The sequence below is a fragment of the Sus scrofa genome, chromosome 1 (assembly GCF_054392235.1).
Source record: "Sus scrofa isolate SSC_HxYL_T2T_F1_AM1 chromosome 1, Sscrofa_HxYL_maternal_Yorkshire_Landrace_v2.0, whole genome shotgun sequence".
Taxonomy (NCBI): domain Eukaryota; kingdom Metazoa; phylum Chordata; class Mammalia; order Artiodactyla; family Suidae; genus Sus; species Sus scrofa.
Window position 1 is genome coordinate 180,612,165 of NC_139383.1, and position 15,643 is coordinate 180,627,807.

The following is a 15,643-nucleotide window of genomic DNA, read 5'->3' on the forward strand; positions in this document are numbered from 1 at the left end:
TTCTCTTGCGTGGGAGAGATTAAACTTTGCCCAGACCACAGCTGACCCGAGACGCCTTCCTGTCCAAAGTCCGGACACGGTTGGCAGGACGCACAGGCGTGGGCCCTGCAAGCCACATTTTGACTGGAATGAAGGCAGCGGCCGGTTTCCCTGGGCCGGCGGGCTCCCCCGGGGTACGACGCTGTCAAGGCTTCGGTGGGAGGCGGATAGTAGGCTCTTGCGGGGTTGGGAGCGGAAAGCGCTGGGGGTTGTGGCTTGGCCAAGCGCCGGCCCCTAGGCCGAGGGGGCGCGTCCCGCTCATTCCTGGGGGCTACGCCGACGGGCCTCCAGGAGAAGCCTCGCCGCCGCCACCCGAAGCTGCGACTCCTGGGCCTGGTGTTCCGGGCCGTGCGGCCCACATCCAGCGCATGGCCCGAAGCTTAAACTCATTCTTAGCCTCGAGCCCCTAGATTTCACAGGCTGGGTAGCTTCCTTAGGTAGAGTGCCGGCCCCTTTAAGAGAGAACGACCTGGACACGTCTACGAACCTCGCGCGAAGCAGGAGGGGAGATTTACCGCGTCCCCGCGACCCCGCCTCCCCGCCGCGGCCTGGCCGAAACCAAACCGAGGGGTAGGGCGGCGAGGAGAGTGTAGGTCGTAGACTCTTGCGGGCGGGCTTGGCCCTTCAGATCTTCAGAAAGTAAAGCGTAACCTAGGGGCCGAAGCTTCCCGGGTGGGCAGCCTGGACCCTCGAGGCTTGTCGCCGCCGTTCACCTCCAGCACCCCCGCAGCCGGCTTCGCAGTGGTCTGTTCTGGTTGCCCGGTGCGGGTTTGGGTTCCGGACCGAACGCTGCGTGTTCTCTGCCGCTTGTTGTGTCTCGGCTAGGGCCTGGCGACGGGCCCTACGGTCGAGGCAGCGTTGGCGCCATGGAGAGGCCCGGGACTGCCCCTCAGCCGTACTTGGGGCTGGTCCTGGAAAAGCTCCGCGGGGTGAGTCCAGGCGCGGTGTGGGTAACTTGGCCCAGGGGACGCGGGAGCTGCCCCGGGAAGGAAGCAGCAGACTTTTGACTTCGGTGTCTGAGCGGCAGTGGTCAGAGGTCCTGAAGCCAATTCTCACTGCAGCTGGGTCCAGCCTCTATCCGTGGTAGTTGCCAGGTTCTTAGGACTTTTGGGTGTGTGTGTGTGTGTGTGTGTGTCCGGTGGGAGGGGACCTAGAGATCAGGGAGGTGAAGAGAGTACTTGCTTAACAGGACTTTACAAAGGTATGCTTCTTGATTTCTAAAATGAATTAGCTTTTCCGTCATGTTATTTTGAAGAGAGGTCAGTGACACGTGGTTTCACCGACAGTGAGAAACTTAAGGACTGATCCTCTGAAATGAGTTTCTTTTAGTGCTGAAACTTCTCGTTGCCTGAAAGGACACCTAAGCCTGGACAGGAATTGGGATTCTAATTTTTCGTTTTCTTTTAATAAAGAACGCTCTTTTGAGAGCTTTACCATAAGTGAGATCGTTCTTCACTTCCTTCTGTGTCTTGTTAATGTAAAAGGTCGTGTTAATGTAAAATATGGCGATATTAAGCTCATAGTGTTCACAATTTCCTTATTACCTCCTCTTTAAAGGTTTTATTTGTAATCAGGTTGCAGGGATATTTCTAAGTATTTATTTACAGGTGTCTTTGTGGACATATTTAGGGGCATTTATGTCAACCGTTTTTAAGAAACTGTTTGTGTTTAAAAATGTCAACAGCTCCAAGTATTGAGGCAGTTAGGATTACTGGTTTCTTATTACATACATTAAAACGTTCTGTTGCCATGGTATTCATTATTCAACCATAATGTGTCTAGCGATTTTATATGTGTATAAATGAAATATAGATGACAGTTGTATGGAGATCCTAAATGGATCAAGATATAGTCTGGCCCACTGGTGTCATACTGTCTGTTAAGGGAGAGAAGACAAAAACATAGCCCAGAGAAGAAACAGAAGTGCATACTGGACCATAGGTACAAAAAAATATTTCATTGTCTAAATATACCACATTTTGAGTATTCGTTCATAGTATAATGGATATTTGGGTTGTTGCACTTTTTGACTATTATGAAGAATGCTGCTGTGGACACTCAAGTACAAGTTTTTCTAATGAATGTTTTCAGTTCTCTTGGGTATATACCTAGAAGTAGAACTACTGGGCCATATCTACTGTATGTTTAACTTTGTGAGCAACTGCCTAATTGTTTACCGCAGATGCTGCACCATTTTACATCCCCTCCAGCAGTTTATGAGGATCTAATTTCCCACTTCTTCTCCAACACTTTTTTTTTTCCCAAGTAGCCACCCTAACGAGTGTTAAAGTGGTAACTCATTGTGGTTTTGTTTGTTGCTCTCTAATGACTAATGATGTTGAGCAGCCTTATATGTACTTATTGACGATTTGTGTCTCTTTGGAGAAATATCTTTTTAGTTCTTTTGTCCTTTTAAAAAAATTGGATTATTTGTCTTTTTATTTCTGAAATCATAAGGGTTCTTTATATATTCAGGATAATAGGCCCTTATCAGGTATATAATTTGCAAATATTTTCTCCCATTCCATAGGCTGTTTAATTTTAACTTTCTGGACGGTGACTTTTTTTTTTTTTTTTTTTAGCTATTTCTTGGGCCGCTCCCGTGGCATATGGAGGTTCCCAGGCTAGGGGTTGAATCGGAGCTGTAGCCACCAGCCTACGCCAGAGCCACAGCAACGCAGGATCCGCATCTGCAACCTACACCACAGCTCACGTCAACGCCGGATCCTTAACCCACTGAGCAAGGCCAGGGACCAAACCCACAACCTCATGGTTCCTAGTCGGATTCGTTAACCGCTGTGCCACGACGGGAACTCCTTAATCTTTTTTTTTTAGGGCCACACCCCCAGCATATGGAGGTTCCCAAGCTGGAGCTGCAGCTGCTGGCCTGCAGCAACAGTCACAGCAACTTGGAATCTGAGCCACGTCTGTGACCTACACCAGCTCACCCCAATGCCAGATCCTTAACCTACCGAGTGAGGCCAGGGATCAAACACGAATCATCATGGGTCCTAGTCAGGTTCGATACTGCCGAGCCACAACAGGAACTCTGATAAGGTTTTATATTATAGTTAAAATTGAAGGGTGAAGATCTCCATGAGAAAACCAACATAATTAAGACTAGAGCAATGGATTTGAGATGAATTCTTGAGACTCAGATTCTTTACTAATGCTCAGTCCAGTGGATTCCATCAGATTCTATCAGCTCAAGGCTTTAACTGGAGTTTACCGTCTCCTTTTAGAATAGAAGGACTAATAAAATGCTGTTGGATTTAAGAAATATCACTATACTAAAGATAATTACATGTTTGAGAGATGCTTTTAGAATTGTCTCTTAAAGTGTTACAGTGTTTTAAAGAAGTTATATTGATTATTAGATTTTTGAAGTGATGTGCATTTTTTTTTTTTTTTTTTTGGTCTTTTTGCTATTTCTTTGGGCCACTCCCGCGGCATATGGAGGTTCCCAGGCTAGGGGTCGAATCTGGAGCTGTAGGAGCTGTAGCCACTGGCCTACACCAGAGCCACAGCAACGCGGGATCCGAGCCGCGTCTGCAACCTACACCACAGCTCACGTCAACGCTGGATCCTTAACCCACTGAGCGAGGCCAGGGACCGAACCCGCAACCTCATGGTTCCTAGTTGGATTCGTTAACCGCTGCGCCATGACGGGAACTCCGTGATGTGCATTTTATGTTTTGACATAGTTAGCTGAAGCTAGGATGGTTGGAAAATATGTAAGCTGTAAGAAAGCTTCTTTTCTTCCCAGTATTGTGTCAAGTGCCTCTTTTTGTCAGAGGCAGAAATACATTTTTTTTTTTTTTTAAATCATTGGTTGTTTCTAGTGATGTCACAATTCCATGAGCTGGTAACTGGGGTAATGTAGGGTGAGGCAGAGGCCAGACCAGGGTTAAGGGTTTTTTTTTTTTTTTTTCGAAGAGGTATAATCAGGTTTATTTAATACATGTTAATGAACTACAGATAGCATTTTGGAAGAGTTTGTGTATGGATCAGAGTTATAAGAAAGATTTTGGAGAAGAGAATGGACATTTAAAGGATGTTTTTCTAGATAGAAAAGGCCCAAAAAGAGAGTATTTGCCATAGAGGTTTTGGGTTGACTCTTGGAAAGAATCAAACCTGATCACATTTGAGGTTGTTCATTAAAAAATCTTTTTTTCTCTTGCCCTTCTCCTTTTTATGTGATTGAGTAATATGTGGGGCCTGGTAACAGGAAAAACAACCCCACTGGATGACAATGAATAACAGACCCAGAGAAAGATGAAATTCAAAGAAACAACTGCAAAAGCCTTAAGCTATTTTGTGCTGAAGACTTGCTAGGCAAGGAAGTAATGTGGGGAGGCCATGGTTACAGGATCATGGTCTTTGGAGAAGGAACAATAGAAAGTTAACCTTCATTGACCTGTTCTCTATGTTCAAACAGCACCCATGACAGATAAGAGAAGGAAGCCACAGAGGTAGGGTAGAGGGATTCAAATTCTAAACCCAAGTTTTCATCAGTGGTTTTCAGACTTTTTTTTTGTGAAGCAGCAGATTCTTTTTTTTTTTTGTGAAGCAGCAGATTCTTTTTTTTTTTTTTTTTCTTTTTATTCCTTCCCGTTCGGAAACCAGTATACTCTGTGGGGAAAGCCTAAAGTGGTTGAATCAGGGAAAGAACACCTGATTCAGCTTCTTTCTTTGGCCTTCTCTTATCCTCATGTTCAGAAGCTCGGAGGGATCCCTATAGAACTTTAGTTTGAAAATCATTGCAATTCACCATCCTACTGTCCTTTATCACTTGATGATAGTGGTTGAAATTGCCAGAAAAATATTCTCCATTACCTTCTGTTTGGTGGTAGTCTGGTAGCCCATTTCATGGGAAGGGTGTTACTAGTGTTTATATGTAAACTTGTTCTTATGTTTGTGTCTTAGTCTCTTGGGGCTGCTATAACAAAAATACCACAAACTGGGTGTCTTAAACAACAAACATTTTCCTCACAGTTCTGGAGGCTGGAAATACCAAGATAAAGGTGCCATAGATCTGGTATCTGGTGAGGGCACACTTCTGGTTCATAGTCTTCTCATTATAGCCTTACATTGGTAAAAGTGTCAAGGAAGCTTCTTGGAGTTTCTTCCTTCCTTTCTTTCTCTCTCTCTCTCTCTCTCTTTTTTTTTTTTTTTTGCTTTTTAGGGCTGCACCCACAGCGTATGGAGGTTCCCAGGCTAGGGACTGAATCGGAGCTGTGGCCGCCGGCCTACACCAGAGCCACAGCAACTCGGGATCCAAGCCTCCTCTGTGACCTACACGACAGCTCACAGCAACACCGGAGCCTTAACCCACTGAGCAAGGCCAGGGAGAAGCTTCTTGGAGTTTCTTTTGTAAGGTCACTAATCCCATTTATGAGGGCTCTACTCATATGACCTAGTCACCTCCAAAAGGCCCTACTTCCAGATACCATCACATTGGGGATTAGGTTTCAACACAGGAATTTTGGGGTTGTGGGGGACATGGAAATTCAGTGTATCACAATTCATAATCAACACTTTTTATCAAAAATATATTTTTAAGAAATTAATTTTCTTTGTCTTGAAGGTCGTGGCAGCATTGCCTGAAGATATGAATTTCCATGGTTTTCCATGGGAAGTGGTGATATGTGCAACTATTGTTGGACTCTTTGCCGTTGTCTTGTTTTTGTGGAGAAGTTTTCGATCAGTAAGTAGACAATGCTGCATATGCTAAGAGAATGTTCTGTCTTCATGTTGAACAAGTAATGTGAGGAACATCTTTTGTTTTAAGGAAGTAGGTTAGTTTATCATTATGCATGCTGCTTATGTTAATGTGTGGCTACTAGACACTGAATATGCATTTAGAGGAATTCTTTTTTTTTTTTTTCCGCTTTTTGGGTTTGCACTCGTGGCATATGGAGGTTCCCAGGCTAGGGGTCGAATTGGAGCTGCAGCTGCCGCCTACGCCACAGCCGCAGCAACTCAGGATCCAAGATGTTTCTGTAACCTACAACACAGCTCACGGCAACGCCAGATCCTTAACCCACTGAGCAAGGCCAGGGACCGAACCTGCAACCTCATGGTTCCTAGTCGGATTCATTAACAACTCTGCCATGACGGGAACTCCTAATTTGTTATACTTTTAATATGTGTCTTTTCAGTTCTTTCTATATTCGTAAGTAAATTTTCCTTCTAAGGAGACAAGAACATTATTTAGCATACGCTCATGTCCCTTGGTGTCTTTGACTTTCTGACCCTCTTTTCATATCAGTATAATTGAGAATTTGGGTTATAAAAATATTTCTCTTTTCCTTTTCTTTGTTTTTTTACTTTCTCCTCCACCCCTTCTCTATCCCTCAAGGCGACAACAAATATTACTAAGATGTCTCATCACCCTCAATTGACGTATCTTTTGCTAGATCTCCTGGATTTAATTTTTTTTCTTATTTTAATACTTCTTTCTAGACTGTTTTTAGTGTCAGTCTTTGTGTAGCAAATCTTTTGAATGCTTGAGGATGTTTGAATGAAGTCCTCATGCTGGAGTGGAATTTGTTAGACATAAGTATTCTAGGTCCAAAGTTTTATCCTTTTAATATTTTAAAACCCTTATTTCCTTGTCTTTTTACATCTAATGTTACGTATTGAAAAGTAATGTCAGTGCGATTCTTACTCATTTGTAAGTGATCTTCTCTCTGTGGAAGGTTTTAATATGATATTCTTATTTCAATATAATATGTTTAGGTTTGACTTTATATTTGTTTAGAATTCTCTTAAATGTTTAAATATGAGCCCTATTTATCTTTTTTAATTCTGGGAATTTTTTTTCTCTTTGGGAGTATTATTTAAGATGTTAGCTCTTCTACTTCTGACTTCAATATCTCTTAAATTTTGTTTTCCTTTTTTTTAATGGTTTACTGTTACTTTTTTTTGTCTTCTTAGGGCCACATCTGCAGTATATAGAGATTCCCAGCTAGGGGTTGAATCAGAGCTGTAGCTGGTGCCACAGCCACAGCCACAGCCATGCTGGTTCCAAGCTGCATCTGCAACCTGCACCGCAGCTCACGGTGACATCTGATCCTTAACACACTGAGCAAGGCCAAGGTTTGAACCTGCATCCTCATGGATACTAATCAGATTCATTTCCACTGAGTCACGACAGGAACTCCATTTATGTTTTACTGTTAAATTTTGGTTTCTGAATCTGGTGTTTGAGTTCACCAATCGTTCCTCTTCTATACCTGTTATGCTATGCTTTGACTTTTAAATCTTATTTATTTTAATTTTATTCCCGTATATCTTTTGTAGATGATTTAAGTCCACATTGTTTTTTCTACTTAGATTACCTTAGCCCTAAGCCTGATCCCCTTGTAAATGGAACTTTTTCTTTATTACTTGAGAGAGAGATTAAAGAAGAAAAAGATGTATATATATATTTTTTACTTTAGTCAGCAGATCTCTGACCCCATGGTAACATTTTTCAGAATGTTATTTTGTCTTTTTTTCTTTTTTTTTTTTAAGAGCCACACTTGTGGCATATGGACGTTTCCAGGCTAGGGGTTGAATTGGAGCTGTAGCTGTTGGCCTACACCACAGCTACAGAAACGAGGGATCTGAGCAGCATCTGCGACCTACACCACAGCTCACAGGGCCAGGGATCAAACCTATATCCTCATGGTTACTAGTCACGTTTGTTACCAACTGAGCCACAATAGGAACTCCTCAAACTGTTATTTTGGGATTAATACTGGCAGAGATGTACTTAAGTAGTTTGTTTTAGGGTCAAATATGTTTGAGGATTAGGGGGCTAAATGAAATGTAACAGGTATCTTTAAGGTAAACTTACTTCAGAGGCTTTAATATGCTAATACACAATGTGAATCTTCAATATGAGGAATTTTTCTCATTGGAGATAGAATGCTTTATGGCTAACTTAAGTTTATGCTAACCCAATAAGAAAGCTATTGTTTTTCAGTTGGCAGTAGAATTCAATAAATTATATTTGCTTAAATGTATATTTGTTTTAATGTAATTTTTGTTACAAATTTCTTTCAGGTTAGAAGCCGACTTTATGTGGGTAAGCTTTTTTTTTCTTTTTTTCTATTTTAAATTTCATCTTTGTTGATAAATAAATTTATAAACATGATAACATTAACTCTTTTCAGGACGAGAGAAAAAGCTTGCTGCAGAACTTTCTGCACTAATTGAAGAGAAATGTAAACTTCTTGAAAAATTTAGCCTTGTTCAAAAGGAGGTAAGACATTTTGTAAGTGTTGAATTTATGCTAGAATCACAGGGCTTTATACTTTTTGATACAGTTACTTCTGTGTAAGCTCAAGATTATTAATGTTTTGTTTGCTAAGTATGAAAGTTCAGTTGCTTTCATATTACTAATCTCAATAATTTTACAGTCAGTGTTCATTTCCCTGACTAATGAGGTTAGGCACCTCTTTATATGTCTATTGACCACTTGGATATCCTTTTTGTCATGTTGTGTAGTTGAGGTTTTTTTTTTCCTTCACATTTTTATATTTATAGTTATCTTCCTTCCCCTCCTTTTTTTGGTCCCAGTCATGGCATGTGGAAATTCCAGGGCCAGGGATTGAACTGGTGCTGCAGCAGCGACAACGCCAAATCCTTAACCTGCTGTGCTCACAGGCACTTCCTCTTTTTACTTTTGTTCCATAGGATTTTTTAATATTTTGGGTATGTCTTTTGTAAGATACATGTATTGCAAATTGCTTCTTCTGTGCTGTGGTTTGCCTTTTTATTTCAGATGATGTCTTGGTAAGCAGAAGTTATTAATTTTAATATAGTCTAATTTGTCAGTCTTTTTTTGTATGACTGCTATTTGTTTCCTACTTAAAATTTGTCTACTGAATACACAGATATTCTTCTGTGTTATCTTTTAGAAACTTTATTTTTTTACTTTTCTCATTTAGTCTTTGTATTAGTTTGCTAGGACTGCCTTAAAACAATACCACAGACTGGATGACTTGCATAGAAATTAATTTTTTCCACAGTTTTGGAGGCCAGAGGTCCAGATTGACGGTGTTGGCAGGTTTGGTTTCTTCTGAGGTCTCTCTTTTTGACTTGTAAATGGCCATCTTCTTGCTCTTTCCTTATGTTGTCTTCCCTCTGTGCAAGTGCATATTTCTGGTGTCTCTCTGTGTGTTCAAAATGCCTCTTTTTGTAAGGGCACCAGTCAGACTGAATTAGGGCCCATCTGAATCCAGGAGGCTTATTTTAACTTCATGAACTTTAAAGAGCCTATCTCCAGATACAGTCACATTATGAGGTATTGGGGCTTTGACATATAAATTTTGAGAGGAAACAGTTCAGTTCCAAATGAATCAGTCTTTAATCCATCTGGAACTAATTCTGTGATGGTGTGATTTGGTGGTCAGTATTCAATATTTTTCATATGGCTGTTGAATTAACCAGTACCATTTATTAAAAGACCATCTTTTCCATTTGTTCTGTAGTGTTATCTTCTTAAATCACTATTGCTGTGACTGTATATATCTGAATCTGTTTCTATGATATCTTGTGTTCTCTTGATCTATTTTTTTTTATATTCTTGCACCGGTATCATGCTTTTAAAAATTTACTTTGCTTTTTTTTAGGGCCACACCCTCAGCATATGGAGGTTCCCAGGTTAGGGGTCTAATCAGAGCTACAATTGCTGGCTTATGCCACAGCCACGGCCATGCCAGATCCAAGCCACATCTGCGACCTACACCACAGCTTACAGCAATGCCGGATCATTAACCCACTGAGTGAGGCCAGGGATTGAACCCACAACCTCATGGTTCCTTGTCAGATTAATTTTTTGCTGTGCCACGATGGGAACTCCTACTTAGCAAGTCTTTATATATATATATATGGGTCGAATTGGAGCTGTAGCCGCCAGCCTATGCCAGAGCCACAGCAACGTGGGATCCGAGCTGTGTCTGCAACCTACACCACAGCTCACGGCAATGCCGGATCCTTAACCCACTGAGCAAGGCCAGGGATCGAACCCGCAACCTCATGGTTCCTAGTCGGATATGTGTAACCACTGTGCCACGACCGGAACTCCAAGTCTTTATATTTGACAGTATAAACTTCCAAGTTTGTTTTTCAAGATTGTCTTGATTATCTTGGCACTTTGCCTTTTCATATAAAGTTTAAATCACTTCATCAATTTATACATGTACATGTGCATATAGCCTATTAGGAATTTGGGATTGCATTGAGTATATAGATTAATTTGGAGAGAATTTATATTTCTAATGTTTACTCCTTATTCATGAACTATGGTATATCCCTCTATTTATATATCTTTTAAAAATTCTCTTAGTATTGTTCATGTTTATACATTTTTGTGTTGAGGTCTTGCTTATTTTTTCTTAGTTTATTCCTTGGTAGCTGATGATTTTTGTCCATTATAAATAGTATAGTTTTCTCATTAACAGCTTTGTAGGGATTTAATTCATATTATTATACAGTTCACCTATTTAAAGTATACAAATGAAAGGCTTTTAGTATATTCACAGAGTTGTATATCCATCATGACAATAGTTTTTTTATTTGTTTTTTTGTTTTTTGTTGTTTTGCTTTTTAGGGCCACACCTGTGGCATATGGAAGTTCCCAGGCTAGGGGTGGAATCTGAGCTCCACCTGCCGGCCACAGCCTCAGCCACAAACCTATACCAAGGCTCATGGCAATGCCGGATCCTTTAACCCACTGAGCAGGGCCAGGGATCAAACCCACATCCTCATGGATACTACTCGGGTTCCTTTCTGCTGAGCCACAAGGGGAACTCTTCCACAATAAATTTTTGAACATGTTTTTTAACTCTGAAAAGAAACCCTGCACCCCTTAGCTATCAGTCTTCATGTAGTATCCCCTACTCCCAAGCACTAGACAACATCTACTTTCTGTTTCTATAAACTTGCCTGCTCTGGATTCCACTTCATATAAATGGAATCATACAAAATGTGCCTCTTTGTGACTAGCTGGATATTTTCTTCTGATCTGGCTTCCAATTTATTGTCTTGTCTATGTTTGTTCATCTCTTAAGTCATGTATTGAGATCTAAATTTCATTTATTGCCTTTTTCAGTTCTAAAGTATCAGTGTGGCTCTTTTTGTAGTTCTTTCTCTGGTTCAGGATTGTCTTTTAGTTCCTTTAAATATTACACTTATTTTAACATCTAAAGGAGAGCTATTCTAGCTGTACCTTCCAAGAGTCTGCTTCGCTTGCTCATTTTTTCTTTTGGTTTTCAGTCAGATTTTGTTTTCTTGAATGTTAGGTTATTTCATGTTGAGTATCAGTAAGAGCACAACTTTGAAGCTGTGGGTAGTATTATCTTTATGTGGGGAGGATTTACTGTTGCTTCTTTTTTTTTGTCTTTTGTCTTTTTTTAGGGTCGCACCCATGGCATGGAGTTTCCCAGGCTAGGGGTTGAATCGGAGCTGTTGCCACTGGCCTTGCCAAAGCCATGGCAACACCAGATCTGAGCCGCATCTGTGACCTACACCACAGCTCACGGCAACGCCATATCCTTAACCCACTGAGCGAGGCCAGGGATAGAACCTGCAACCTCATGGTTCCTAGTTGGATTTGTTGCTGCTGCACCATGATGGGAACTCCGATTTACTGTTGCTTCTCCTGGAATTGGTGGGTCATTAGGCAGGTGTAGTTTGGAATACAACTTTTAGAGCTTTTATTTACAGTGTTGCTTTCTTTCAGTATGAAGGATTAGAGTCATCTTTAAAGGATGCCAGCTTTGAGAAGGAATCAACAGAAGCACAAAGTTTGGAGGTAAAAACAAAAAGTATAATTACAAAAATTGGAAGAAAGATTCTTACTAAATATCATAAACTTTAAAAGAAATGTATCTTCTCAAAACAGTTTTAAAGTAAATATGAAAGTGTCTTTGGATGTTAAAACTTAAAGAAAAAATTATAGGAAATAGAATATTAGTAGGTAGCATAAGATATTTTAAAAATTTAAGCTCTTGTTGATAATGTATTTTGAGTGTAGCATATTCAGTTCACTGGAATCTAGGGCTATATAGAAGCTCTTTATTCCTAGAAAATGTATTAAGGTTACCATTCCTTTTTTGACTCATTTTGCTCCAGGAAGGAAAGTAGGATTCTCTTTCATAAATTTAGGAATAGTTGGCAACAATAACTTAAGTAAATTGAGGCAGTACTTGCCTTTACCGCATCCCAATATATTGGGAGCTGATTAGAATTAGACCAGAGATTTACATTACATACAGAGGTGTGCTGGTGAATGTTTAATGGCTGGCTCTCTAAAAAGCAGGAGCCCTTATTTGTAGCATTTGCTGAGTTCTGTTATGTAAATATTACTACTCTCACCAGTTTCAAGGTCCCAAAATGATGCCACTGAATGTGTATTTTGGAGGAGATACACAGAGTCGGCTCTCCTGAGCCAGGTGTGATTTGGCTAATAGGAAGGAAGGAAAGTATGATAATTAGTCATTTAGCTAAGCTGTGACAGATCAGGGTAAGTAAGAAGAGCGCCTTTCTACTGTTTACAAATGAAAGTAAAAATATGTAAAAAGCATACTAATATTAACATAGAAAACAATGAACGTTGTACCATTGGTGGACATGTTCAGTTAGTTCACCTTGGAAGTTTTCAATCACAGGTTTCTATAGTCATCAGAAAGCCTGTGTATCATGAATCAGAATTTCAGAGTAGAATCCAAAGAAAGTTAATAATTGAATTCCAAATGAAATTAAGTTCTTAATCTTTTTTCTTCATCTGTTACCTATTAATATGTTACCTCAATAACTGAATCAAATTGTTATATTTTGTTGATTTCTCTGTTTTAGTCCTGTCAGTTATTTATTAGAATGATCAAAATAGAATTTTATAAGGACTTTAGCATGCTAAAAGAAGCAAAAACTGGAGGGCAGAAATATTTACTCATGCTTTGTGGTGGTATGGATAAATAAAACAGACCAATCTATTCTCAGGCATTGAATTTACATAATCTGGCAATAAAATTAGTTGAATTTTGGCTTTAAAATGAACATTTTGAAAGTTTTTCTCTTATTTTAGTAATTTTTAAAACATAAGTGTTTATTTCCAAAATTGATAATATCATCCATATGAACCGTAATGTGATACAGTTTAAAAAAATTGATATTTGAATCTGTAGATGAAATAGAAACAATTTTGATTCAAGTTGGAGAATTCATATAATCAGATAGACAAATTTGGGGTAATATATGTAAATAAGTTTTTTAACCACTATAATACAGTATGTACTTTTTCTATTTTTATTTTGGCCTGCACTAAATTCTGTGATTCTTTTGGTTTATTTTTTTTAACAAGTTTGTTGAAGGATCACAAATATCAGAGGTATGTTTATTACAGCATTTTAAAATCCAATTGGAGTAATCCAATAGCTAATCATTTTAGGTTAAAAAGTTCACAGAATGTAAGTCTTAGTTCAGTATAGAATATTATTACGAAGCAATCTTGATTGTTAAGTTTATTTTTTATTGTCTTTAATTATTTTAAATTGGAATTGTTTCTTTTATAATACTTTAGAGCAGAAGTTGGCAAACTAGACTCTGGGCTCTCTACTTTCTATTGTAAATAAATTTTTCAAAACACAATGATGCTTATTAATTTACATATTCACTTTCTCACTACATATGCATACCACTGGAATAGCTAGGACAGAGACTGCAAGGCCTGTGAGCCTAAATATTTACTCTCTTTCTATGGAGAAAGTTTGCTGACACCTGCTAGAATTGCTGTTATTTCAATGTTATAAAAATGAACAAATACATAAACTAGACTTACTTGACATATAGTATATATTTTTGATTGTGCTCATATGATTTTACCTTTACCAGAAATTCTTATATCTATCTTAGGAAGTTGTATTCCTCTTTCAGGCCTTCTGTGGAAAGCTGATTAACTCTCAATCTGAGCTTGAGGATGAAATACTCTTTCTAGAAAAAGAGTTAAGAGAAGAGAAATCTAAACATTCAGAACAAGATGAATTGGTAAGGCTTTTGTGTTTGAAGAAACTGTAGGAAAATGAAAGTTACTAAGTTTTTAAAGAAAGATATGATATTGGTTAAAGTACTACATGCACTGTTAAAAAAAAAAAAAAAAATCCAAAGAATACAGAAGCTGTAAAGTGAGGAATAAAAGTTTCTAAATCCACTAGCTCTTTTCATTTGTTAGAGGTTATTCTTACCGTGTTAAATTTCTTGCATATTTCTGTAGAAATTTTCAATTTGTGCTGTGGAAGTAGCTCCCATAAAATCACATACATAGTGGATTTTTTTTTTCTTTTTTTTTCTTTTTAAGGGCGCACCTATGGCATATGGAGGTTCCCAGGCTAGGGGTCGAATCGGAGCTACAAATGGTGGCCTACGCCACAGCCATAGCAACTTAGGATCTGAGCTGCGTCTGCAACCTACACCACAGTTCACAGAAATGCCATTTCCTTAACCTACTGAGCAAGGCCGGGGATTGAACCTGCAACCTCTTGGCTCCTAGTCAGATTCGTTTCTGCTGTGCCACAACCAGCACTCCAGATTTTTTTTTTAATTACTCAGCATGTTAAGAACATTTTAACTTTATTTATAATCATTCTGTTTTAAAATCTATTTTAAGAATGATCTTGATGTGTGTGAGATTATTTAGTAAGATATATCCTAGTGGACTTCTTTTGAGCCCATATAACTTAAATGTTTTGAAATAGTAAAGATGAAATACTATTGTTAAGTAACATTTGTATGAAATTGCTTTAAGCATTTGACTGAGCAGATTTCCTAATTTGAGCCCTCACTTTTTGAGAAAAAATGTTAGGTTATATGTGGCACCTTGGAACTTGGAGGAGTTTAATTAAATACTTGTTTATTGTTTGATACTGTCTGTTTTTAGATGGTGGATATTTCAAAAAGGATACAGTCCTTAGAAGATGAATCAAAGTCCCTCAAATCACAAGTATCTGAAGTAAGTTTAATTAATTTAGTAGGTCTGTTTTTGAAAATTAAATTTACATGTTTATAATTAAAAAATAAGATAAAATATTAGGACATATATATATATATTTATTTATTTTTAATTAATTACTTAATTATTTTCTTTTTTGTCCACCCCACAGCATGTGTAGTTTCCGGGCCAGGGATCAGATCCAAGCCACAGTTGTGATCTGTGCAGCTGCTGTGGCAACATTGGATGCTTGATCCAGTGTGCCAGGCTGGGGATCAAACCTGCATCTCTAGCACTCCAGAGATGCTGCTGATCCCATTGTGCCGCAGCTAGAACTCCTAGATAATATTTTTAAAATACAAGTTACCTCTGGAAAATTAATTTTTTTCACTGGACAATATTTATCAGGCTAATTGCTATGTCACTGTTAAGGTGATTGGCACTTACTGTTAGAAGACAAAATAGAAGAGCTCTCATGGATTTTAAATTCTGGCAAGAGACAATAGAAAGGTAACAAAATTTGCTGCATAGTGCCTAGAAGGTTACAAGAGGTTAAATCATTTGTCCAAGGTCATGTGGCAAGTTACTGCCAGAGCCATGACTAGACCTTGATTCTAGGTCAGGCTT

The 15,643-nt window shown here is 38.9% G+C and overlaps 1 protein-coding gene across 7 annotated transcripts in view; it reads left to right on the plus strand.

Annotated features, from left to right (window-relative positions):
- The window catches only part of MIA2 (MIA SH3 domain ER export factor 2), a 90,703-nt gene that overhangs the window by 23,802 nt on the left and 51,258 nt on the right, over positions 1-15,643 (plus strand). For 4 of the 7 annotated variants that reach the window (XM_021073969.2, XM_021073975.2, XM_021074016.2 and 1 more), the window contains 6 exons: positions 5,627-5,746; positions 8,092-8,113; positions 8,202-8,290; positions 11,774-11,845; positions 13,966-14,076; positions 14,966-15,037. In XM_021073969.2, coding sequence (XP_020929628.1) covers positions 5,627-5,746; positions 8,092-8,113; positions 8,202-8,290; positions 11,774-11,845; positions 13,966-14,076; positions 14,966-15,037 — 486 coding nt within the window. Of the gene's footprint in view, positions 1-782; positions 969-5,626; positions 5,747-8,091; positions 8,114-8,201; positions 8,291-11,773; positions 11,846-13,393; positions 13,421-13,965; positions 14,077-14,965; positions 15,038-15,643 lie in introns of those variants that run through there. The other 3 variants (XM_005659909.4, XM_013993367.3, XM_021073967.2) reach the window with 2 other exon arrangements.